A 25,542-nucleotide genomic window follows, 5' to 3' on the forward strand; every position below is an offset into this window, starting at 1 on the left:
TCTGTGTAATACATTTAAATCCTGCATGCAGTCATGAGGTTTATTTAATACAGTGTGTGTCAAGTTTCTAAAAGTTAGCACTTACATAGCACTTCATTAACCTTAGCTAAATTGTGAGGGGAAATGCATCTGATCATCTAGTCCAGTGCAGGATTGCTCCCACAGTACATTTGTAGTGCTTTCTCCAATCTGGTTCCAAGTACAATGAAGTTGATAAATCTCATTGAGGAGACTCAGTTTTCTATTCACCCACCACTCCTGCACCTATCACCATGGTGTCTGAGCACCTTACAAAGCCATCTGACTGGTCTACAACTAGCCTGAGTTCTGTCACATATGGCGCAGCTTAGTGAGAGCGCCTTGCCCATGTGTCAGTGCTGACGAGGTTTAAAACCAATGTTATGGTGTCATTTCTTGCATGAGAGTCAGACAACTGTGAAATAAAATCTCAGGCAGGTAGTTTTTGGATCAGATTTTTCCTCTTTTGATAGTACTCACTGAAATCATAGCAGTTAGGACATCTACCAGCTCATAGCCCGAACCCTCACACACTCTCCTTTCCAGTCTTGGATACTTCTCTAACAATTTCCCCCCCCCCACCTGATCCAGTGAGTTGAAGTCCCAAATTGATTGGCAAGAGCATGGGTACAGTGGAAGCGTGGAGAACAGCATGCACCAAGAGCTGTTTCCTCCAGATGGCTTCTTGAGAGCCTGAACAGCAAAAGCCCTGATCAGCAGCTGAGAACAATTTGTAGCAACTCTGACTCTGAACAACAAGACAACTTATTAAACAATCAATTTGTAAACACCTAGAGGATAATAGTGTTATAAAGAATAACCAGCACAGATTTGTGTAAGAACAAATCAGGCCAAATCAACCTTATTTCCTTCTTGGACATGATTTCTGGCTTAGTGAATACGGAGGAAGCAAGATGAGATATCTTCACTTTAGTAAGGCTTTTGACACAGTCCCACATGACATTCTCATAAGCAAAGTAGGGAAATGTGACCTGGATGTAATGATCATAAAGGTGGGTGTATAACTGATTGAAAGACACTGAGCAGGGAGAGGTTGAAAACACTTTGGAGGACAGGATTAGAATTCAAAGTAACCTTGACAAACTGGAGAATTGGTCTGAAGTCAATAAGATGAAATTCAATAAAGACAAGTACAAAGTACTGCACTTAGGAAAGAAAAAAAAATCAAACGCACAACTGTGAAATGGGAGGTTATAGTGGACCACGGATTGAATATCAGTAAACAATGTCATGCAGTTTAAAGGCTACTATTCTGGGGTGTACAAACAGGTGTCTCATATGTAAGGCATGGGAGGTAATTGTACTGCTCTACTGGGCATTGGAGAGGCCTCAGCTGGAGTACTGTGTCCAGTTCTGGACAACACACTTTAGGAAAGATGTAGATAAACTGAAAAGAATCTGGAGGAGAACAATGATAAATGATAAAAGGTTAAGAAAACCTGATCTAGGAGGAAAGGTTAAAAAAAGACTTAGGTGTGTTTAGTTTTGAGAAAAGAAGATCAAGGGGGAACTTGAAAAGAGTTTTTTGATATTTTGAGGGCTGTTATAAAAAGGACGGTGATTAATTATTCTCCATGTCCAGTGAAGGCAGGGCAAGAAGTAATGGGCTTAATCTGCAGAAAGGGGGATTTAGGTTAGATAGTAGGAAAAACTTTCTAGCAATAGGGGTAGTTACACTATCAAATAGGCTTCCAAGAGAGGTTGTGGAATCCCACTCACTGGAGGTTTTTAAGATTAGCTGGACAAACACCTGTCAGTGTAGGGATCGGTCCTGGCTGGCAAGCCACCAGAAACCGCCCCCTGCATACCCTATCTTGCCACAGAATGCAGACTCCACACTATCATAGATTAGATAAGTACAGCACGCTCTGCCTCGTTCAAGCTATAAGTAACTGGATAAAGGGCCGGGAATTCTCCCTCCCATTCCTCCAACAAGGGGGAAGCGTCTGTCGCCATCGCCTGCTGGAGAGCGGCTTGCACCGCGCTCTGAGCCGGCGAGGGCGAAGGAGAAGGAGAAGGAGGCGACGGTAACGGGGGATCAGAGAGGGTAGGACTGGGAGCCGTCGCCCTAGGGGCAGGACAAGGGGGTTTAGGTTTCGTGACATAGGATGGAGGTGGGATAGGGGTGGGAGAGGCGAGCGGGGGCGCTTCCTTCCGCAAATGCCCGATTGCCTCTGCACAGTGTTGCCACAGCAAGATGTGTTGGATGGGCGCTCGTGGCTCCTTTAGGAGCCGTTCGCCTACCTTTTGCCAGTCAGAAACCTCGAGAGACCCTCTCTCGGGGTACCAAGGGCACTTAACCTCTATAACATGGAGCAAATCCTCCACATGTCGCTGTGATGCTGTCGAGCGACCGGTTACCTTGAGTAACTTAACTAGCTCTCTCGCATGAGCCTTCTGCTGCACGGACAAGTCCCCCCCATACTCACGAGGGAGTGCGCAAAGACGCACTGTGGTGCACCACGGCTCGACCGGCCGGTGGGTACGGAGGGCTGGAATCACGTCGGGGTCACCAGATGCAGGAAGGAACCAGACGCAGACAGCTCGTTTGCTCAGGAAAGCGCCCCGTCGTCAGGCGTGGCAGCCTTTTTATTCTTTCGGTTACAGTGTCATGCATAACTTACAGCCTTGTTTACTTGTTTCGCATTGGTGGAGGACTCTTTCTTCCCCTTTTCCCCTCACCCGCTGCATGTAGGCAGAGCGTGCTGTACTTATCTAATCTATGATAGTGTGGAGTCTGCATTCTGTGGCAAGATGGGGTATGCAGGGGGCGATTTCTGGTGGCTTGCCAGCCAGGACCGATCCCTACATGTCAGGGATGAGGCTTATTTGATCCTATCTCATCTTAGGGGGCTGGACTTAATGATCTCTCAAGGTCCCTTTCAAGCCTTACATTTCTGTAATTATGGCCCACAAAACATATCAATACAGAGACTTAGGCAAATCTGAGAGTCCCATGAAAGTGGCAATACCCATTAAATACAGATAAATTAGATCCTTGGTTTTCTCCCATTAAAGCAGCTTTCCCTCCAAATTATCCATGTCCCGTTCAAGGGGCTTTGCCAGTAGTGCAATGAACTGTATCAACCCAATGAATAAGCTCCAAGATGGAACAAAAACCACCAGCCCCATTACACACATTTGAAAGCTCACCTACCTTTTTTGTTGCATCTGGTGTCCCAGAGCATGACGTTTCCATCTCTGCCTCCAGTACAGAAGACAGCTGAGGGAAACATATTTATTAGCTTCGAAAAGTTACAAGTGTTCATTTTAGCAAATTAACTGAAGCCAGGGTGACACCGTGTTTGTGACAATGCCCAGCCTCATCTGCCTCTCCTAGCCCTAAACCTGGCAACCACATCTCAAGGCTGCAGGCTCACTGCTAAGGTGATAGATTTAGAATCTGAGGAAAGGCAGCCTGCTGCTTGGTACTGTTTGACAAAGGAGATTGGTGGGTTTGTCCTTACTATAACTGACAGGCAATAACTGAAGATAGTAGCATCTGAATATACAAGGAGAACTGAATGACTCAGGGGACCTCCAACTTTAATAGCTTAAATTTGGCTCAGGCTAGTGATGACAAGAAGTTACCAGCATTAAATCGCTTTCTGGTGTCCCGAGCAGGAGTAGCTAATCTTACTATAGTTCAGGGGTGGCCAAACCTACTGATTCTCTGAGACGCATACGACAATCTTCTGAAGTTCAAGAGCCAGGGCTTGCCTTCTGGTTTCAGGGCTTCAGCCCGGCAGGAGGCACCACCAGGGCTTGGGCCATCAGCCCTGCTCCAGCTGAAGCCCCAAGCCCTGGCAGGTGCGCCCTGGAGGGCTGAAGCCCCGACACCCCCCCTCCCCTCAGAGGAGAAGCTCCTAGCCCCACCACCCTGCTGCAGGGCAGAAGCCCCGAGCTCCACCCCACCCCTCAATCCAGTAAACAGAGAAGCGAGAGGAAGCATGAGGAGGGCTCCACGAGCCGCACTTTTAACTGTAAAAGAGCCGCATGAGGCTCAAACTGTGGTTTGGCCACCCTTGCTACAGTTCCTTATGTATAACTATCTACCACAGACACCCTTGTTGACAACTTCAGCCTAGAGACTGCTAAAACTGAGTGGAACTGGAAACTTAACCAGCCTTTCACCCCAGAGGGGGTCTCTACTGGACACAACTGAGCCACATTGAAAGAGCAGTGTGAGGAAACCTACTCAGGCACTGCCTGTGCTACAAACAGTGAGCTTTGGCCTCCACAGATCTCATCAGCGCTAAGATTTACTTAAAAAAAATGGGAAGAGAATCATGAACATTTACCTTTCTCAAATTTAGAGAAAGCAACTGACTTGAGGCTGCACTGATGACCTTTACATATGCCAAGCAGCTCACCAGCCCTTACGTCCCACACCTTGGCTGTCTGGTCTCCTGAAGCTGTAACCTTGAGGGGAACAAATGAAAAGATTTAGTTATTCTTTGCAGTCATTCACCAGACCAATAAAAATAAAGTCAGACAGCACAAGTCATCTTACAATCCTGTGTTCCCCAGGCACCCAGGCAAGGTCGAAGACAGCATTTGAGTGAGCCAGCCACTCTGAAGGAAAAACAAAACCTAAGATTAGTTCAGACCATGCAAAAAGTAGGCATCTTGGAAACACATTGAAATGTGACATTCGCTTGTAGAGAACTATGAACATTTTTTTAAATCCAACATTCAAATGACTAAATTTTGTTACTTGTCATCAACAGCTTTTCATGAGTGCTAAGAGCAACATGGCACAATTTGTTTAGAACATAAGAACGGCCGTACCGGGTCAGACCAAAGGTCCATCTAGCCCAGTATCCTGTCTACCGACAGTGTCCAATGCCAGTGAACCTAACAGGCAATGATCAAGTGATCTTTCTCCTGCCATCCATCTCCACCCTCTGACAAACAGAGGCTAGGGACACCATTCCTTATCCATCCTGGCTAATAGCCATTTATGGACTTGACCACCATGAATTTATCCAGTTCTCTTTTAAACCCTGTTACAGTCCTAGCCTTCACAACCTCCTCAGGTAAGGAGTTCCACAAGTTGACTGTGCACTGTGTGAAGAACTTCCTTTTATTTGTTTTAAACCTGCTGCCTATTAATTTCATCTGGCGACCCCTAGTTCTTGTATTATGAGAATAAGTAAATAACTTTTCCTTATCCACTTTCTCCACATCACTCATGATTTTATATACCTCTATCATATCCCCCCTTAGTCTCCTCTTTTCCAAGCTGAAAGGTCCTAGCCTCTTTAATCTTTCCTCATATGGGACCCTCTCCAAACTCCTAATCATTTTAGTTGCCCTCTTCTGAACCTTTTCTACTGCCGGTATATCTTTTTTGAGATGAGGAGACCACATCTCTATGCAGTATTCGAGATGTGGGCATACCATGGATTTATATAAGGGCAATAAGATATTCTCAGTCTTATTCTCTATCCCCTTTTTAATGATTCCTAACATCCTGTTTGCTTTTTTGACCGCCTCTGCACACTGCGTGGACATCTTCAGAGAACTATCCACGATGACTTCAAGATCTTTTTCCTGACTCGTTGTAGCTAAATTAGCCCCCATCATATTGTATATATAGTTGGAGTTATTTTTTCCAATGTGCGTTACTTTACATTTATCCTGGATTTCAGTCTCTTCCCTAGCAGCCTAAATTTGGCCTCCAGGACATCTCTTCTACCCTTCCCTATGTCACTGTACCATGGTGCTACATGTACCACGACCACTGGCTCCTCCTCAGCACTACACATAAGTCTGTCTAGATGCCTTGAGAGATCTGCAGCCTTCGCACCAGGGGACATGCCCATGCTACTGCTTTAAAAACAGAAGCCAGGAACTTACAAAGAAGGAATTCAAGTACTGCCATATTTAAATATTAGTCAACACAGCAAAAGCACTCGTTGCTTCTAACAAATCATGCCCATTTTTATATCAGGTTCAGATCTTGCTCTGCATTACATTTACCTCTAAAGATTTGCTTGCCACTGTTTTGGGTGTCAGTATCATAAAGCCTAACAAAACCTTCTTCATTTGCGACTGCAAGTACATGCTGCAAATCTGAAGCTGAAAGACAAATGATTGGAAGTTAATTTTTTTTATATTAAATAGCTACCACAATGTTTCCTTCCTAAAAGAGAACTGCAAACAAATAACTTAAATAGAATATACAGCAATTGCACAACTTTGGAAAAGTAATTAGCACTTACATAGCAATTTACATCTTCAAAGCACTATATAAACAGTAATGCTCCATAACAGAATAGGAATAGCCCACTTTACCAAAGGGAAAACAGAAAGCTTACGTGACTTGACAAATGCTACAGTGAGATGGTAGCAGAGACACAATTAGAACTCAGATATTTCTAACTACTAGTCCACCGCTGCTTCAGTAGTTTATAAAGAATATCAGAATGGACAAAGTAGAGAATTGGGCTGATACCAATAAGATGAAATTCAATAAAGACACGTGCAAAGTACTACACTTAGGAAGGAAAAAAATCGAATACAAAAAAAAAACCCAACAACAACAACAAAATGGGGAATAACTGGCTAAATGGCAGTACTGCTGCAAAGGATCTGGAGGCTGTAGTGGACCACAAATTGAATACCAGTAAACAGCACAATGTAGTGGCAAAAAAGGCTAATATTCTAGGGTGTATTAAGACAAGTGTTGTATGTAAGACACGGGATATAATTGTTCTGCTCTACTTGGTAATGGAGAAGCCTCATCAGGAGTGCTGTGTCCAGTTCTGGGCTACACACTTTAGGAAAGATGTTGATAAACTGAAAAGAATCCAGAGGACAGCAACAAAAATCATAAAAGGTTAAACAAACTTGACTTATGAGGAAAGATTAAAATAACTGGGCATGTTTTGTCTTGAGAAAAGAAGACTGAGGAGGGACTTGATAAAAGTCAAATATGTTAAGGACTGTTATAAAGAGGATGATGATCAATTGTTTTCCATATCCAGTGTAGGTAGGACAAGAAGTAATGGATTTAATCTGCAGCAAGGGGGATTTAGGTTACATCAGCAGTTCTCAGCTGGGGGTCCATGGCCCCCTGGGTGGCCTTGAGCCCTTTCTGGGGGGCCAAGAGACCCCGCGGCTGGAACCCAGAGCCCGAGCCCTGGCCTCCCCCGCAGGGCTAAAGCTGGGAGCTCTGGGGCCCCCCACTACAGGGCTGAAGCCAAGAGTCATGGGGCTGAAGCCCTGAGCACTGGTTGCTCCTCCTCCCTGCAGTGCCAGAGTGGAGCAGTCCCAAGGACAGCTCTGCACCCCCACACTTCCTCCTCTCCCTGCCCCTTGGTCATGTTGGAGGTGGGAAGCTGAAGGTGGACAGCTGCTGCTCTGGCTGGTGCCATGGAGTGGGCAGCCATGGCATTCCATCTCCTGTTGCTGGTGCCTGGGGTTGGAGCTGCTCCTCAGCTCATGCAGCTATTAAGAGCCACCTAGGCAGGGAGACCCGGCTCTGTGGCCAGCAGAGCCTTTGGAGAGCAGTGACCACAAGGGAACCCTCCTGGCACACAGCCCCTAGCTATTCCCTTCCTGTACCCTGAGCTACCCGCTGACCACACACAACTCCTAGCTACCCCCTCTTTGTATCCTGAGTGGTTTTCAAACTCTTTGAGCTGAACTCCCACCACACACAACTCAGATAAGCTGCGTAGTCTGCTGAGATGAGTCAGGGGGTAGAGGTAGCACTGCTTCCTTGGACCCTTCCGTGTGGAGCTGGCCCAAGCCCTGTCGGCGCCTGCTCCCCCACCCCATAGATGTCAAACTATGCCTATGTTCGAGGCCCCACCCCTAGCCGAGAGCTCCAAGTCTCCCCATTGTCCCACTGGGCTCTGGAGTTTTTATAGCATGTTGAGGGGGACCTCAGGAAAAAAAAGGTTCTTGAGAACCCCTGTGTCATAAACAGATAAAAAAAATTAATAGAACAGAAGTGCTTTATATCTTTTTGCCTAGAAAGGGTTAACAAGAACAGTGAGCCTGGCTGTCACCTGACCAGAGGACCAATTAGAGGACAGGATACTTTTAAATCTTGAGGGAGGGAAGTTTTTGTGTGTGCTGTTAGAATTTGGTTGTTGCTCACTCTGGGGGCTCAGAGGGACCAGACGTGCAACCAGGTTTCTTTTCAATCTTCAATTCTTATAGATTCAAAATAGTGAGTATTAGGTAGATAAGGTGAGTTAAGCTTATGTTTGTTTTCTTTATTTGCAAATATGTATTTGGTTGGAAGAAGTTCAAATGTGTATTTGGCTGAAAGAAGTTCAAATTGGTATTTTGCTGAAAAGATTTTAATTTGTACTTGTATACTTAGGCTGGGAGAGTGTTCCCAGTGTCTATAGCTGAAAGACCCTGTACCTATTCCATCTTAAATTTACAAGATCATTTTTACTGTTTTTCTCTTTTTGATTAAAAGCTTTTCTTGTTTAAGAACCTAATTGTTTTTTTATTCTGGTGAGATCCCAGGGGACTGGGTCTGGATTCACCAGGGAATTGGTGGGGAGAAAGGAGGGAAGAGGGAGAGAGAGGCTGATTTCTCTCTGTGCCAGGATTACTTTCTCTCAGGAAGAATCTGGGAGGGGAAGAGAGAAGGAGGGGGAAAGGTGCATTTTCCTCTCTGTTTCAGGATTCAAGGGGTTTGAATCACAGTGATCTTCCAGGGTAACCCAGGGAGGGGAAGTCTGGGAGAGGCAATGGTGAAGGAAAGGGTTTACTTTCCTTGTGTTAAGATCCAGAGGGTCTGGGTCTTGGGGGTTCCCGGGCCAGGTTTTGGGGGGACCAGAGTGTACCAGGCACTGGAATTCCTGGTTGGTGGCAGCGCTACAGGTTCTAAACTGGTAATTAAGCTTAGAGGAATTCATGCTGGTACCCCATCTTTTTGGATGCTAAGGTTCAGAGTGGGGATTATACCATAACACCCTGGGTTAGACTGTAGGAAAAACTTTCTAATGATAAGGTAGTTAAATTCTCAAATAGGTTTTCAAGGCAGGTTGTGGGATCCAAGTCATTGCCCAGAACAGGCTGGGCAAACACTTATTAGGGATGATCTAGGTTTATTTGGTCCTGCGTCAGTGCAGGAGGCTGGACTTGATGACCTCTCACGGTCTCTTTCTGCCCTAAATTTCTATGATTCTATTGACTTATTTTATCCTAGAATTTTACAGATTCTAAATGCAAAGTGAGCCTTTAACTCTCCCTTAACTTTTATGAGTCAAATGTTTTAGAAAGAGAGTTTCTCCCTAGATTCACAGTAAGGTCTTGGATTTGTTAACTCAATGTCACAGTAATTTGGGTTCTTTAATATATTTGTTCCTTGAATAAATCTGTTAGTAGAAATATTACTTTTACACAAAATGGTTTGATAGTGCAGACAAAATAACAAATTCCAAAGAGTGGAGGAAACAGATACCCTAGCATCATTTGATGTTCCAAGGTTTTTAGCATGATCTCTGCATTAAGTAGCATATAGGGGGCCTGGATTGCTCAGGGAACTAGTAATGAGCTGCCAAAGTCTCCTTTTAAGGATGATGATACAAACCCAACCCAGATGTGAAGTGGTCAATAACCATGGCCATCTGATGGATGCTCAATCGTTCATGGAAAATTAGTTGGTTTAGTTCATTTCTCGAGGAAAGGTATGCTCATCAACAAAGCCAGCATCCAACCACTCTTACTACTGACTGTCACCTTGTTCACAGTGTTGAATAAATATAAAAAATTAACTATCCTCTACATCCTTTGGTGGTCCCTTCAGGCTAGGGTTGGGACACGGGCAGAAGGGGCAGTGTGGAAAAACTTGCACACCTAATATCGATGCTATACCGGCAGATAGGGATTTCAGTATTCAGAGCTGTCAAATAAGTCAGCAACTTTCACCTATGCTACATTCACAGAAAGACTTAACAGGTTTTTTGTTATTTATTTAGTAAAAAGGGATACATATGGGATTTTAGTAGCACATCCTCCTCCTCACCAGTTTCCATTTACTACTACTCACTTTGTTCCAGGTCCTAGTTACTTATGAACCAAGACCAACTAGCCTAATTTTAAACCTGCAAACATCTTAGCTCCACATCAAGGAGACATATTTCGCCTTAGACAAGACTGAAATCAAAAGCTGTTTAAGTGTGTAAATGTATTTAAATTATTTAACTGAGCACACTTTATTAAAATGCATAAAAATTCCATGATCCTTCCCATAGTCTATCATGTCGCATAGCTCTATTATATCAAAGTAAATCACAGTGTTACTCAGTTCACCTTAGAGAAATAATGGATCTTTGTATAGCATCTATACCTGAAAAGTGGCATGGAGAACCTTTTGACCTAAGAGCTTATTCACTGCAAATTATTGGTTGCTCTGATAGATGTCATTAACTATCTAGTCTTCGTTGTCCTTGATATAAAATAAAGAACTCTTTATGAAACTTAATATTCAAAATAAATGGTTACAATATCTGTCCATCTTTATATGCAACACTTTGGCTCTAGCATAGTATTTTAATTTCCAAAAAGAACACTTACCTGTAGAAAAGGTGCAACCAAAAGGAGGAACTGGCATTCCCATCTCTCCGTAAGAAAGGTGGTCATCTTGCTGACTACACTGATAGCAATCCAAGAGATGTTGTAGGGGACATTGCAAGGACAGACCTAAAAATAAGGAAAAGAATACATATGTACGAGGATTTTAAACTGCTGAAATTAAACCCACTAACTTCTTTGGGTCAGAGATCTTGTCCACATTTTGTGAACTCATCCGTGTAGATGGGGTTCTGCACTTGGTCATGGAGCCGAAGTACTAGTCATAATTTGAACACTAAACAGAAGAATCCACGACTTGTGCTGGGCATTTGCTATACCATTAGCTACACCAACGTAGTTAGAAACGTCTTATCGAGACGTGCCAGTCAAACCCCATCATCATGGATAGCTGCGAACACCTCCCCCGGCTAGACAGAGCCATCCGTGGGGTGATCTCTCCAGAGAGGGGGCGCCGCAGCGATGGGGCCGTACAAGCAAGGACAGAGCAACAGGGGCCGCACTGCAGGGGACACGCCCGTGCATCGGTCCGGTTAGCCGGGGAGAGAACGGGCATCTGCCGTCCCCGCCCCCCGGGGCCCTGGCACCCACCCCTTCGCGCCGGGGCCGGGGGGCTCAGCACAGTGGGAGACAGGGATCCAGCCACCCGGATCCCGGGGAGCAGAGGGTCTGGCCCGAGGATCGCGATCCGTTACTCACGCTGCGGCCCGGTCTGGGCCCGGAGGAGGAGCGAGCGGCAGAGCATGACCCGTTAACCACGCGGCGACCGGGACACGAACGATCACAGCACCGACTGTCCACTCCCGCCACCCGAATTACCCGCCAATTCGCCAAACTCCATTCCCGCTCCCCATTGGACAGCATGACGGAGGCGGGGCTAGAGGCCACGCCCGCTGTCTCTCATTGGACAGCTGCTCCGGGGCGGGACCAAGAGACCACGCCCACTTCCACCCCACCATGGTAGATACTGCCGGCTCTAAGGTTAAGGCGGTGGATAGAAGGGGATCACAGCACATGCACACTTACCGGTGTGCTGCGCATGTGCGACAGACCCAGGGGCGGGAGTATGAGCCTAGCTGAGTCCGCACGTGTGCAGCTGGTGACAGCGCATGCGTCCGCAGACGCGATGCCAGGAACGTGTCTGTGCGTGCACACGCTGTAACCCAGTCGGTGGTGTGGGGAATCGCGTATGCGCAACTACACAAGACGGTTTGGGGCGCTGGTAGTCGCGCACTGAGTTTACGGGTCGTGCCGCAGGCTTCTAGCAGGGAGCGCTATGGCCGCCGGCGCTAAGTCCTTCCTGGCGGACGCGGGCTACGGCGAGCAAGAGCTGGACGCGAACTCCGCCCTGATGGAGCTGGACAAAGGTAGGGGGAAGGCGCCTGCGGCCCTGCTGTGGCAGCGCAAGGCGCATGCGCGGCAGGGACTGGAAGCCCCGCCTCATTGTGCGCTCCCTCCTCCCCCAACCGCGTAGAACGCACAGTCGGCGCGCGGAGCGTTTCCAGTGGTGTGACCGAGCCCTCTGGCGGGAAATCTGGCCCGTGTGGGTTCTCCAGCCGTTCCCGTCCCCTCCCCCCCCCCAGCGTCCAGCTGTGCGCCCTGCTGGCCGACTAACGTCTGTCCCCTGCGCGTTCGCTCCTCCGCGCCCCGTGTGCCAGTGTCCTGGGTTGGGTTTTATTTTAATTAGATTTGTCTGTGTAGCTGTGTGGTCATGTTAGTGACCGCAGGGTCACAGAAATGGGCCTTGGACTGATAGCAGAAGGTGGCTTTTGGTGGCCCTTAGTTCCTGTCAAAATTCATGGCAGTGTCTTGTTGGGCCAAGCCTTGAGCAATCTCTGTGTCTTGCACGGATGAGCTTTTACCCCTGTTGTGCCAGGGAAGGGAAGTTGTTAACTACAGTCTTCATCTCGGAGCTTTGGTTGATCTCACAGGGCAGGTCTACACTAAGAACACTGCATCAGCACAGCTGCAGATGCTCTAAGGTGAGGGAAGAGCTCTCACCTCCACAGTAGTTAATCCACCTCTGCAAGAGGCAGTAGCTATGTTGGTGCTGAGGTTGGCCTAACTACACGACTCTGGGGTGTGAATTGTTCACACCCCCTGAATGACATAGATATATCAAAGTAATTCTGGAGTGGAGACCTGCCCTTAAATACCTACCTTGGGTTTAAATCACAGGTAATCAATACATTTTTCATAGAGGTCCAGATTTCTTGGCCAAGGTCCAGACTCCAGAGAAAGTACTATTAAAAAATAAGTAAATAAAAAGACTTTGTCTGTTTAAAAGCTTCTAGTGGTATGGATTTGGTGCATGATCAGCCTGTTGCATACTTGTGTAGGGAGTGGAGGACAGGTCTGATTTGTTTGTGGCAGCTAGTGTTGCTGAGGAAACGTGCTACAGCATTCTTGTGCCGGTTGGAATTTCCTACGCACTGAAGGTTTCACATCCATCTATGTTTCATTGCTGTAGTCCAACTAAGAGGTGATGAAGGCATTAATAACTGAGGCCAGGCTATCTTTGCCAGGATGTGACAAATCTTCAAACCAATTGGAAATGATAGAAAGTGTTCTTAGATGCAGATATATGAGAACTTAGTATTGGTGATGAATCCAGGAGCACTTCTGAGCTATGGACTGAATAGAATTATTTGTTTAGAAAAGAACAATTCATGTGAAGAACTTGTCAAGTACAGCATGACTGAGGGGAGGGATAGCTCAATGGTTTGAGCATTGGTCTGCTAAACCCAGGGTTGTGAGTTCAATCCTTGAGGGGGCCATTTAGGGAAGTGGGGATTGGTCCTGCTTTGAGCAGGGGGTTGGACTACATGATCTCCTGAGGTCGCTTCCAACCCTAATAATCTGTGATTCTGTGAAGCATCTCTGATTCTGTGAAACTAGTTGTAGCCTTCTCACAATACAGCAATATACATGTTTAATAATGGTTAACTAAAATGAATGTGGATTGAAGTCGGTAGGAGAGCTGATGGGGATGCCAGGGCCTGGAATTTGCAAGATTGTGCTTGCTCTGTTGCCCTTATTTTGTGTATCTAATACCTCAGTTATATTTGTCAAGCATATTCCTGAACTGACTTCTGTAGTACCAAAAAGGAAACAAAAAGTAGTACAGATAGTGACTACTCACACAACTTTTAAATAGTGTTAATTATGAGTATATTTGTATTTTGCTTGAAAGCTATCTTGCTCACTAGTTGTTGATGGAAGACTGATGATGACTCAGTTTTCAATAGATAAGGACCAAGAGAGATGTTAAACAGTGCATAAAAGTATTAAAAATGTCAGTTTTAAATATCCTCTGCAGAAAGAACATTTAGCTTCCTGTACACTTTCAGAAAACTCAGTTACCCGAAGAGTTACATATTTTAATGTATGTATGTTTTATCTTATCCAAGATCCTAATCCTACTCACTTAAGCATGTGTGTCACTTTGCTCATGTGAGTGGTCCTGTAGTCTTTAATGGGACTACTCATATGAGTAAAGTTAAGAGTGTGTGTGTGTTTTCAGGATCTGGGCCAACAGTAATAGATGTTCTCAATATTCAAATACATGTCTAATCCTTTCTAAAATACCCAGTTAAGCTTTTTGCCTCAATGGTATCTTATGGCATTGGGTTCTGTGGGTTAACTGCATGGTGCATGTGTGGGGAGTTTCTTTTATATCAGCTGCAGATTTGTTACCTTCCAATTTCATTAAATTTCCCCTTAAGTTTTACTTGAGAGGGTAAATAGCCCTATTTACCTTCTATGTTAGATTTCAGTCATGCTCCATCTTATTTCTACTCTAGATAATCTCAAGTTTTTCAGTCTTTCCTCAGAGAAAACCATAGCTATACTGCTAGAAAGTAATTGTTGTTTTTCACATAGGTCTCAGGTCTGGAAAACTTGGGGAGCAATGTGAAGCTGTTGTCCGTTTTCCCAGGCTCTTTCAGAAATATCCATTCCCCATTCTCATTAATTCTGCATTCTTAAAACTGGCTGACGTTTTCAGAGTTGGGTAAGTATTGTACTGCTTCACATTCCTGATCCTCAGGTAATTATTTTCTCTGATCCATGTTCCTTTGAAGCCTAGATAATCTTCCTGCTTTCCCTATTTCACAGCTGCTATCCTGTCTAAGGAGATTTGGATGGACTCTGTTTTGAGCCAGCTAACATCATCCTTAGTGGTTTGGAGTAGTAATGAACAATTGAAGGCATTGTCATTCTGTCCTTCTAAAGCTTTGTTGGCAGCGGGAATTTTAACTCCTGTTACAACCATTGTTGATCAGCCAGCAATGTAGATGCACTGCTGCAAACCCCTAATATCGACAGGTTCAGAGATCTTGCATAGAAGATTAAAACACATCAGTTCTCCACAGTAACTCTTCACTTAAGGTTGTAGTTATGTTCCTGAAAAATGCGACTTTAAGCGAAACAATGTTAAGCAAATCCAGTTTCCTCATAAGAATTAATGTAAATGAGGGGGTTAGGTTCCAGGGAAATCTTTTTCACCACACAAAATATATTATATATAAAAAAATACACACGGAGTATGTTTTAAACAAATTTAATACTGGTACACAGTGATGATGATTGTAAAGCTTGGTTGAGGTGGAGGAGTCAAAGGGTGGGATATTTCCCTTACTGCTAAATGATGAACTAGCAATTGACTGAGCCCTCAAGGGTTAACTCTCTAACTTTGCAAGGCAGCAGGAATGGAGGGAGATAGGTGCATTGCCCTTAAGTATGCTGTCTTGTTAATTAGATCAGCTTGCTGAGACTGCAGCCCTGGTGTGTCTCTCCCCCCCTCAATGGAAGATGGGGTAAGCGAGGTGCAGAAGCAGGGGAGGAGAGGGGGACACTCTGACAGCCCCCTTCTTCCCTCCCCCCCGCACAGCAAGCAGGAGTCTTGGGGAGCAGCTCCAAGGCAGAGGGCAGGAGCAGCACATGGCAGTGGGGGGAGGGATGCAGCTGAACTGCTGGCAGCTGCTGCACAGGGAACTTAGGGGACTGCGGCCCACCCTGGTTCCAAGCCCCCACCAGCTTGCTCCAGGGGGCTGCTCTTCCTGCAAGAGTAGACAAAGCAGGCATCTGCCAAACGAGGTTAGAAGGGAGCATTGCACAACTTTAAAAGACCACGTTCCCTAACTGATCAGCAATATAACAATGAAACAACTTAACCAGGATGACTTTAAGTGAGGAGTTACTATATTTGTGATATAAATGAAAGTCTGAGCTGTAGTTGTTCCAAATGAGAAGTTCCCATTGAAATATGTGACAGAATTGGGGCTGCTCTGTAACTTATGAATATTGTATGTTGACCTGGTTGTTGGGATATTTACTATATGAATATATTGGTTTAGTTTAAGAGGAGGCTATAAGGAAAAAAACAAACAGGAAGGAAACCCAGTGGCTTATCTTGAGCCAAACACTTGAGGCTTGTTAAACAGGTAATGCCATTACTGGAAAAGACTTGCATACAACAGCCATCAACAGGACTATAGCAATTTGAAAAAGGACTCACTCTTGAGAGGTGGGAGTGATTTGGGGCTTGGCTACACTGGAGAGTTGCTGTGCTGGTGATGGGTTTACAGCACTGCAACTTAGTAACTGTCCATACCTGCAAGGCACATCCAGCGCTGCAACTCCCTGGCTGCAGCGCTGGCTGTACACCTGGTCTGCTTGGGGTGTAACAATTGCAGCGCTGCTCATCAAGTGTGGCCACCAAAAGCGCTGTTATAGGCCTCCAGGGTATTAGGAGGTATCCCAGAATTCCTGTCCACAACAAACCGGAAGAATGGCTGAACTCCGAGCTCCCCGGAGCTACTTATCTAAAACAAACACAGCTGCTCTTTGCTCCAGCGAGTGAGGAGCGGAGGCAGGGGAATTGTTTTGGAATGTTCACAGCTGTTTGCGTGAGGAGAGAGGGGAGTCCGTGTTGAGCAGCTGTTTATGTGGTCTGAAGGCTATTTAGGAGTGCATAATTTGCATTTAGTGAATAAGAGAGGGGTAGGGGAAGGAGTCAAAACTTTTAAAAATGATTGCAGGTAGGCACTGTGTATCTTCCAGTCCTTAGAACTTGCAAGGCAGGGAGCTGAGAACAGTGTCAGCTCCAAAAATCCACTCTCTCTGTCTCCCCCATGCTCCCTGTCACACTCCACCCCACCCCCGTTTTGAAAAGCACGTTGCCGCCACTTGAACGCTGGGATAGCTGCCCACAATGCACCACTCCCAATAGCGCTACAAATGTTGCAAATGTGGCCACACTGCAGCGCTTTCCCTACACAGCTGTACGAAGACAGCTGTAACTCCCAGCGCTGTACAACTGTAAGTGTAGCCATACCCTTGGTGAGAGAGACAGACATGGGGATCATGCTGGGGCATCTGAAGGAGTTTGACCTGCCTAGGTCATTATCACAGAGTGGTAGGGCTTCGGTGGGATAGACATGCATGTAGACTTGGTTTTTAAATCCTTTTTCTCTAAATTATTTGTTTCTACTGTTAGAATAAATAGTATGTCATGTGATCACTACATGCATCACAGCTCCCCCCAAGGATGAACTGCAGTGCTGGACCTAGTCAGACCTGCAGGGTAATTGATACATGCAGTATTGTGGCCAAGGGTTCAGTCTTACGGGAAGAACTGCAGAATTCCAGCCCTGGATAGATATAGGCATGAGCTGTAGTACACTCAGACCACAAAGGGGCAGAGGTGCAGCTAGCCCTGTACTTGTGGTAAGGTCAGTGGGTGTGTTCTGGGTATGGAGCAGCTGCAGGATACAGTTCTTAAGTGTGGGTGTATATGGCAAACATACGTCCCACTGACGCTTGCATCCACTTAGACCACATTGCAGTAGTACTACTGCCAATATATTTAGTGTCAAGACTGCCATTAACTTCAGTAGGAAAAGAATTGAGCCCAAAACGTATACTAATCCTAGTAGAAAACATATGTAAAATAGGGTGTTTTGTAGTAGTCTGTAAATTTAATTTAAATCAGTTATAGTCATTCTGATTCTCAGCCTGTTTGTGAATTTCCATTACACAGAAGTAAGTGTGTGTATATATATCTTCCAATAGAAACAACTTCTTGAGGCTGTGTGTCCTGAAAGTTACTCAGCAGAGTGAAAAGCACTTAGAGAAGATCCTGAATGTGGATGAGTTTGTGAAAAGGGTTTTCTCTGTAATTCATAGCAATGATCCAGTTGCTCGAGCAATCACACTCAGGTATGTCTTTCTAATTTAAAACTATTTATCGCAAGTCTTTATGTAACAGCTGTTTAGTTAGAAAAGTAAATGTTCATCAATTCTTTGAAGTCTTTAAAAACTGGAATTAATTCTGCAACATTAAGAATGAAAAGCAGGCTGTTTCTTCTTATCAAAAGTACAAGACAGCTGTTTTAAAGGGAATAAGGTAACACATTTGTGACCAGAATAAGAAGGATACTAGATGTCCATTTGACATAGAGTTGCATAGATGTATCAGAGAGCAAATCTGCATCTTGTATATGCGATATTGGTGGGTTGCATGTACAGGTACCTTAACTTGTGTTTTCTGCCTCCTGGAGTGTATAAAACATGTATGTTATGTTAAAACACTTGCATTTGATATATTGAGATAACAAACTGCATGCATTTCCAGTATGGTTCCACTACTGCTTGTACGAAACTGGAATAGTTTGTTGACTTGTATACAAAATTAAATTTCTTTGTCTGACTTATTTTCACCATTTCTACTGATCATTTTAGATTTTTTCCTCTACATCTACCCTTGAAACTTTCTGCTCATTGTCCTATGATATGTGAACTTGGAGGAAGTTCCCCTGCATTATCCCATTAGTGCACAAGATGTAAACTTCCTAGGAAAGCCACTGAGAAATGCACAGTCAAAACTTGTGTAATTTTAATAATGTTAGAGGTAACAGACTGGATTGACCCAAACCATCATGGAGTAAATTGCACCTCCTTGGACAGCTTGGGTGCTCTGCCAAGGGTGGGAGACCTCACCCTGAAAGAGGACTTTCCTCTCTTAAATTTTCTGGAACTTTAATTGAGCCCTGTTGGTGTAGGCATCTCAGTTGATGTCTTGGGTCAGCACAAGTCATGATCACATCTTGATAGATTAATTATAATTGCTTGCTGGTTCAGCAATTTAAAAAAAACCTACAGTTGGTTGATTTTGTCCTCAGTAAGCTGTTATGAGGAGAAGGAAGGCACAGTGTTTTGTGCTAGGTAGGAAGCTTTTGACGATATATTATGTATGACTGAGCTTTTTTAAAGGAATTACTACAGATCTAATTCCTATCTTCATAGTTGATTTTCACTGTGGTTCACATTTCCCTGCACACTGAATTAGCTGTTTTCTGATGTTGCTGTGATTTATTTCTGTAGGATGTTGGGGAGTATGGCATCCATAATCCCAGAAAGAAAGAATGCACACCACAGTATTCGCCAAAGCCTGGATTCCCATGATGATGTTGAGGTTGAAGCTGCTATATTTGCTGCTGCTAACTTTTCTGCACAGTCAAAGTAAGCTGTAAATTCTTCTGTGCTCTTATTTGTATTTTAAGGAGTGGAAGCTCTATTAATACAGTAGGACTCTTCATTGTCCTTCAGTAAATCTGGGATCACCTTCTGCAGTACTTGCCATGCCATATATAAGGAGATACAAAAGAGATCTGTACCATTTATAATGTACAGCATGAATGTTGCAGGAAACTTGAAATCATATTTAAAACTGCCCTCAGCAGAGGCATTTGAATCTCATTGAAATTTGCTTGTATTTTTTTTAAAAGCTGTGAGGAAAAGTTAAGGAATACAAGGGGGAAAAACTTTAATTAAATAAATATTGACTTAAAAAAAATCACACTTATCAGAATTTTTTCCTTTACCTTTTAAATGTAATCCCTAAAATTTCTGTATTCAAGGGGATCTTTTTTCCATTTTTTTATTTTGTACTTTAGACAGTAGTTTGCTTCATTTTTCCTTTTTAGTCAGTTACCTTTGTTTTTTTCTGAGTTCTTTCACTGAGGTGAAGATTTTAAAAAATCCCAAAAGGAAGAGAAATCATAAAATGGCAAAAATTGGCAAGGGGACTCCATGGCAGTTAGTGTCTGAAACGACTTTCAACTTTAAAAAAATTTTTTTTGTGTATTTCAAGTTAGTGGTGGTGCTCTAAATTTCCTACAACCTACTCTTAAAATGTTAAGAATGTCAGGAAAGTGAGTGAATCTGGCAATTACAATTGTATTTTTAAGTGAAAAAAATTCAGTGGACTCCATTTAAGATGGGTGTTAATGTGTTTCCAAACCAAATTGCTATTTTATACAGTTCCTGCAAGCACTAAAGGTGAACTGTATAGGTGGTGGGGTTTTATTAAAAGAATCCTTAAAACCATCTTGTGCAATTCTAAGAGGAAAATATTCTATAACATTACCTGTGTTTTAACAAAACCTGAGTCAATTTCCACCTCTCTGGAATCTACACTGCAGACTCCCTGATTTCTTGGGCAGGAGAACTAAGTGACAATAAACTGTCCTAAACAAAAGTTTGAAAGAACCATTCCTTCTGTTTATGGAGAGTTTCATAAAAATCACAGTAATCTTAGTAGCTCATTTTAATAGAACATGTGCCTAAAACTCCTTTATCCTGCAGGCTCAGTAATCAACCCCATTAACCTATTTTTTTTAAATCAATTATCTATTACACCTGGAGCATCCTATATTTTGTTCTGTGAATAAAGACTGGGGTCAAATAAAACTTCTTGCTGTTGTTCAAATAGCATTAAACAAGGGTAGGGAAAGCTTTTGGTTGTACCAGTCTTTCCCTAGTCTCTACAAAAGAGCACTTGTAGCAAATGACATTGTTTAACACATAATATAGTGATTTAAAAAGAATGTTAGCACTGGAGCAAATGTTTCTACTTGTGCCACTGTGGATAAAGATGGGCAAGAGACTCAATTGTATAGTTAGGCCAAGTATTAGACTTGGTAGATCTATAATCTCTGATGGAAACTATGAAACAAGTGGCTAAATGTAATATTCTGTGATGTTGACTAGTAGCAGCAAATTTCTGTCAAGCAAACATGTCTTTTTGGATTTGCAAAATTACTCTTAAACCTTGACGTTCATAAGCATAATTCTGCTTTTTATAGTCCCTCTTAGTTTCTTGGATCATTATTAAATCATAAGAGTCACAATTTGAAGTTCAATTATGTCTTTTCTCTTCACAGGGATTTTGCTGGAGGAATCTGTAACAAAATCAGTGAAATGATTCAGGGTATGTAGATGGATTGAATACTGGGGAGAAAATGAAAAGGGTTTTTTTTTTAATTTTAGTATTGTTCCTTCTAATGTTTAAATGCTACCAGAATCCAGTGCTCCCTCATCCCTATGCTTCCCTGAAACATTCCAGTTGCTTGAAGTTAAGTGAGCTAATGATTGCTGCAGGGCAGGGCTCTGGACTACAGCTTGAATGTCTTTAAAAATTCAAATATCCAGAGCATGTTCTAATCATCTAATGTATTTGATAAACTGAATCCGTGTGTAGTATAGCATGTCCAAATACTGTGTAATGTGGGTTTTTATGTTGACTTAGAATCTCTAGGTTTCTCTCTTTGCATCTATGCTCTGATAAGGCTGCTTTTCTGCCTTGAGCATTTTGCAGTGACTTAAATATTATAAAAATGGTGGTCTCTTTTCCTTTATTATAATTGGAATAATGTAATTTAATTTAAAGGATGACTATTAATATAATTGAGGCACATCCGAAGGAGAAGTAATTGTTTCCCAGCCACTTTACCCATTTATTCTTAAAGCCATTCTGATTGAGCAAGGCTGGGTCCCCGTCTCCTTGGAGTACTCCCTGACAGTACTGCTCGTTAATGGGCTGGTGGAGTCTGTTTTGTACTGAGGGTATGTCTACATCTACAGTTTTGCAGCGCTGGTTGTTACAGCTGTATTAGTACAGCTGTATAGAGCCAGCGCTGCAGAGTGGTCACACTTACAGCAACCAGCGCTGCAAGTGGTGTTAGATGTGGCCACACTGCAGCGCTGTTGGGCGGCTTCAAGGGGGGTTAGGGGAACGCGAGAGGAAACCGCGGGGAAGCAGGTCTCCTTCCCCGCAGTTTGCTCTAGTGTTCTGAACACCCCCCCCCCCCCAAGCAGGTCTCCTTCCCCGCGGTTTGTTCTCGCGTTCCCCGAACCCTCGTGCAAGCAGGTCTCCTTCCCAGCGGTTTGCTCCGGCGTTTTTTGAACCCCCCTGCAAGCAGATCTCCTTCCCCGCGGTGTGCTGTCGCGTTCCCCGAACCCCCCTGCAAACCGCGGGGAAGGAGATCTGCTTGCACGGGGGTTAGGGGAACGCGAGAGCAAACCGCGGGGAAGGAGACCTGCTTCCCCGCGGTTTGCTATCGCGTTCCCCGAACCTCCCTGCAAACCGCGGGGAAGGAGACCTGCTTGATTACCAGAGAGGCTTCCTTTGGTATGCTGGGATACCTGTTTATTCCACGGAGGTCAAGAAAAACGCTGGTGAGTGTTTACACCTGATGACCAGCGCTGGATCACCAGCGCTGGATCCTCTACACCCGAGTTTCAACGGGTGTACGGCCAGCGCTGCAAACAGGGAGTTGCAGCACTGGTGATGCCCTGCAGATGTGTACACCTCCTAAGTTGCAGCGCTATAACTTCCTCGCCAGCGCTGCAACTTTGTGGTGTAGACAAGGCCTGAGAGTCCTGCTGTTTCAGGAATTTAGCAGCTGCTTCTCTACTGGCCTTTACTTTGATTTTCTGTGCTCTTGTCTTAGTCACCAGTGTCATTTAAATGTAGTATTTGAAAAGTTCAGGGTTCATAGAGAACTGCTCTGGCACCTGAATACCTCTTTCCATGCACTAACTAGGCTTAGCCACACCAGTGGACTTGAAGCTGAAGTTAATCCCCATACTACAGCACATGCACCATGATGCCAGCTTGGCCTCTAGCTCCCGTCAGCTTCTCCAACAGCTGGTAACATCCTATCCTTCCACCAAGATGGTCATTGTTACTCTCCACACCTTTACCTTGCTTGCTGCTTCGTCTTTGGTGGACATACCCAAACAGGTAACACTTAATTGCTCTAAAGGTAATCCCTTATTTGAAAATAAAAACAGCTTTAACAGGTCAGTTCCTTTCTGATGCCAAAATAGTTAAATCATAGTCTGTGTTCTGTCCTACTACGCCTGCTGCAGATGAGAAGTATCCTAGAAACTGCCATATAATTTTTTTTTTGTCTCTTCAACCCCCTCCAAAAAACCTCTTCCTTAAAAGGGGCAATAACATCTGATGCCCTGCATCTCTTGGAGCTCTTACGTCTTTCTGCTTGTCTGCAGGCCCCTGCTTCTCACCCATCACCTTCTCTGATTGGGTTTGGGAGAAGGAGAGGATCCCAACTAATCTTTTATCTGCAGGCTAGAAAAATGAATGTACATCTAAAATCTTGTATGTAAAGAGTCTCAATAGCACTTGAACCCACTGATGTAAATTATAAATATCAGTCAAGATGTGGAACTATAGTGACACCCTCAGCTTAACGGGGGAACATTTTCCTCTTATGTAATTGTAACTCTGTGTACCCAGACAGGTGATGAGCACACAGTAAATCTATACATAAATGAAATGTAGTATTGAGTTAATTCATTCTTCTTTAAAAAAAACAAAACATGAAAATCTGGTGATCTTCTCTTAGCCTCTTGTAGCCACCCTGGACCACAAGATCTCCCACTGGCAGCCTTTAGCCTAACAGAACAACTCTGTCTGAGGTTGCTTGTAACTGCTACGCCAGTTCAGAAGACACTGTTGATATTAGATATAGACAACCTGAAACACAGTAGGATACCTGGTGTGCTCCATTTTATGGCAATAGGTAGATTGCTCTCCCAGCCCTTGGGTGTTTAGCAGTATTGCTGTCTGAGCTCCAAACAGTCCTGAATGCTTTGAATATACATGTGCATACAGTTATCTTGTGAGCCTTTTATGAAAGGATTTCTCTATTGTAACCTATACTTAAATTAGTTTTTTTTTAAAAAAAAACCTTAACTACAGAATCCTGCTTAATATTTTAAACATTTATTGTTGCAGATTCAGCTTTTGCTGCAATACTTGAAAAATGACCCAAGGAAAGCTGTGAAAAGACTTGCTATCCAAGATCTAAAATTGTTGGCAAACAAAACCCCACATACATGGAGCAGAGAAAACATTCAGGTTTGCAGTTGTTAAGAAACATTTTTATTGTAAAATTTTTCAACTAAATGCAGTCTTTACACAAGTATAGAAGTGTAGATGAGAGGTCACTGTTAAACATGGAAAACTAAGCATGTCAATTTTAAGAAAAAAGTTTAGAGTTAAAAGCAGCAGAAGTGCTCTCTTTAAGCAAGTCTTGCCTTATGACAAGCTTTGCAAGACAAACTCACATCAAGCTTCTGGCAGCAACACTAAGCAGTTTCATATTGGGCTCATGTTAATGAGTTAGATGTCAGAGTGGGGTGTTCTGCTACAAACTTGGTTTTCTTGCTAGACTGACGAGTCATTTCTCATTGTAAACATGCCTACTGCATTTTGAGTTTTTCTTAATTTTAATCACTCTCAGCTGTCCACTAATGGCTGCCTGACAGAGTAGCTTAATTTAAAAAGAAACCTTGGTTTGTGCATTGGCTGTATTAATACATAATTTGAGTTGCCCTCCCATACCCCAGTTAAAATGCTTGGGCCACTACATTTAAAATAGATTTAAAAAAAAGAAAACAAAGTATAAAATATAATACTTTACAAGCTAGCACAGAAAGGGCTGTACTACCAATGCAGGTGGGAATTGATGGGAAAACTTCATGAGATGGACATTGCATAGTTTTTCTCGGCCTACCTGGCAGGGGTGAGTACTTAGACATGTGAAGAGGCCACTTGAAGAGGAGGTCTCGAATATAGCTAGATTTATCTCCATATACAGTTTTAAACGTCAGCAGTGGCTGCTTATCAAATTAATTAGGGCTGTCAAACGATTAAAAAAATAGTGATTAATTGCAGTTTTAAGCACACTGTTAAATACTAATAGAATATCAATTTAAACTTATTTTTTGATGTTTTCTACATTTTTCAAATATGTTTTCAGTTACAACACAGAATACAAAGTGTACAGTGCTCACTTTATTTTTTATTACAAATTGTAGCAGTGTGATACTCACCCCTGCTCGGCACCTCCTGCTGGTTTCCTGGGAATTAGCTCTTCTTCCAGCTCCAGAGCACCCTCTGCAGGCTGGTGCCCCACTTGCCGCTGGCCTCCGTGTCCCTCCCAGAGCCTGGTGCCCTTTACCCAGGGGTTCTGCCCACTGCAGCAACCCCCGATCTGAGTTTCCCCACTCAGGGAACCCCCAACCCCCTATCCCCACTTCGCCTCAATATATGGCTACTGCTAGTCACGATCTAACCCAGGGGTTCTCAAACTGGGGGTCGGGACCCCTCGGGGGTCACGAGGTGTCAAGCTCCACCCCAAATCCTACTTTGCCTCCAGCATTTATGATGGTGTTATATATATTTAAATATATTTTTTTTAATTTATAAGGGAGATGGGTCACACTCAGAGGCTTGTTATGTGAAAGGGGTCACCATTAAAAATGTTTTAGAGCCACTGATCTAGCCCCCCTCACTCGGGCGGACTGAGGTGTACACGCCATTCATCACTGGCAAAGGGGGGTTTGAACCTGTAGCCTGGGGTAGGCAAAGGCAGACTCTCTGTAGCCCCAGTACCTGTCCTGGCCTTTATCAAGGCCTGCAGCCTGGGGGTTCTCCAGGCTGGAGCTCTCTAGCTCCAGCCCTGCTTCGCTCCAGGTACCTTTCTCAGCTCCTAGGCAGCCAGGCCCTTCTCCTTCAAGAGCTAGAGGGAGAGTGTTTGAGCTCCTGGCTCCCAGCCTCTTGTA

At 44.0% G+C, this 25,542-nt stretch overlaps 2 protein-coding genes across 4 annotated transcripts in view; one reads left to right on the top strand and one right to left on the bottom strand.

The window, feature by feature from the left end:
* Positions 1-11,424, bottom strand: part of DTL (denticleless E3 ubiquitin protein ligase homolog) — a 37,477-nt gene extending 26,053 nt beyond the window's left edge. Inside the window, exons 1-6 of the mRNA XM_030557563.1 lie at positions 11,305-11,424; positions 10,591-10,716; positions 6,025-6,123; positions 4,553-4,614; positions 4,341-4,461; positions 3,197-3,262 (exon numbers count right to left, since the gene is read on the bottom strand). Of these exons, the coding sequence (XP_030413423.1) occupies positions 3,197-3,262; positions 4,341-4,461; positions 4,553-4,614; positions 6,025-6,123; positions 10,591-10,716; positions 11,305-11,350 (520 nt within the window). The 5' untranslated portion in view covers positions 11,351-11,424. The remainder of the gene's footprint in view (positions 1-3,196; positions 3,263-4,340; positions 4,462-4,552; positions 4,615-6,024; positions 6,124-10,590; positions 10,717-11,304) is intronic.
* Positions 11,425-11,772: 348 nt separating this feature from the next.
* INTS7 (integrator complex subunit 7) overlaps positions 11,773-25,542 on the top strand; it is a 36,839-nt gene continuing 23,069 nt past the window's right edge. Inside the window, exons 1-7 of one of the 3 annotated variants that reach the window (XR_003999738.1) lie at positions 11,773-11,972; positions 14,488-14,617; positions 17,680-17,826; positions 18,991-19,128; positions 20,832-20,878; positions 22,494-22,693; positions 23,711-23,833. Coding sequence is in view for 2 of the 3 variants with exons in the window: in XM_030557561.1 (XP_030413421.1) it covers positions 11,882-11,972; positions 14,488-14,617; positions 17,680-17,826; positions 18,991-19,128; positions 20,832-20,878; positions 22,494-22,693; positions 23,711-23,833 (876 nt within the window). In the remaining variant the exon portion in view is untranslated. The remainder of the gene's footprint in view (positions 11,973-14,487; positions 14,618-17,679; positions 17,827-18,990; positions 19,129-20,831; positions 20,879-22,493; positions 22,694-23,710; positions 23,834-25,542) is intronic. The other 2 variants (XM_030557561.1, XM_030557562.1) reach the window with 2 other exon arrangements.

The sequence above is a fragment of the Gopherus evgoodei genome, chromosome 3 (assembly GCF_007399415.2).
Source record: "Gopherus evgoodei ecotype Sinaloan lineage chromosome 3, rGopEvg1_v1.p, whole genome shotgun sequence".
NCBI lineage: Eukaryota > Metazoa > Chordata > Testudines > Testudinidae > Gopherus > Gopherus evgoodei.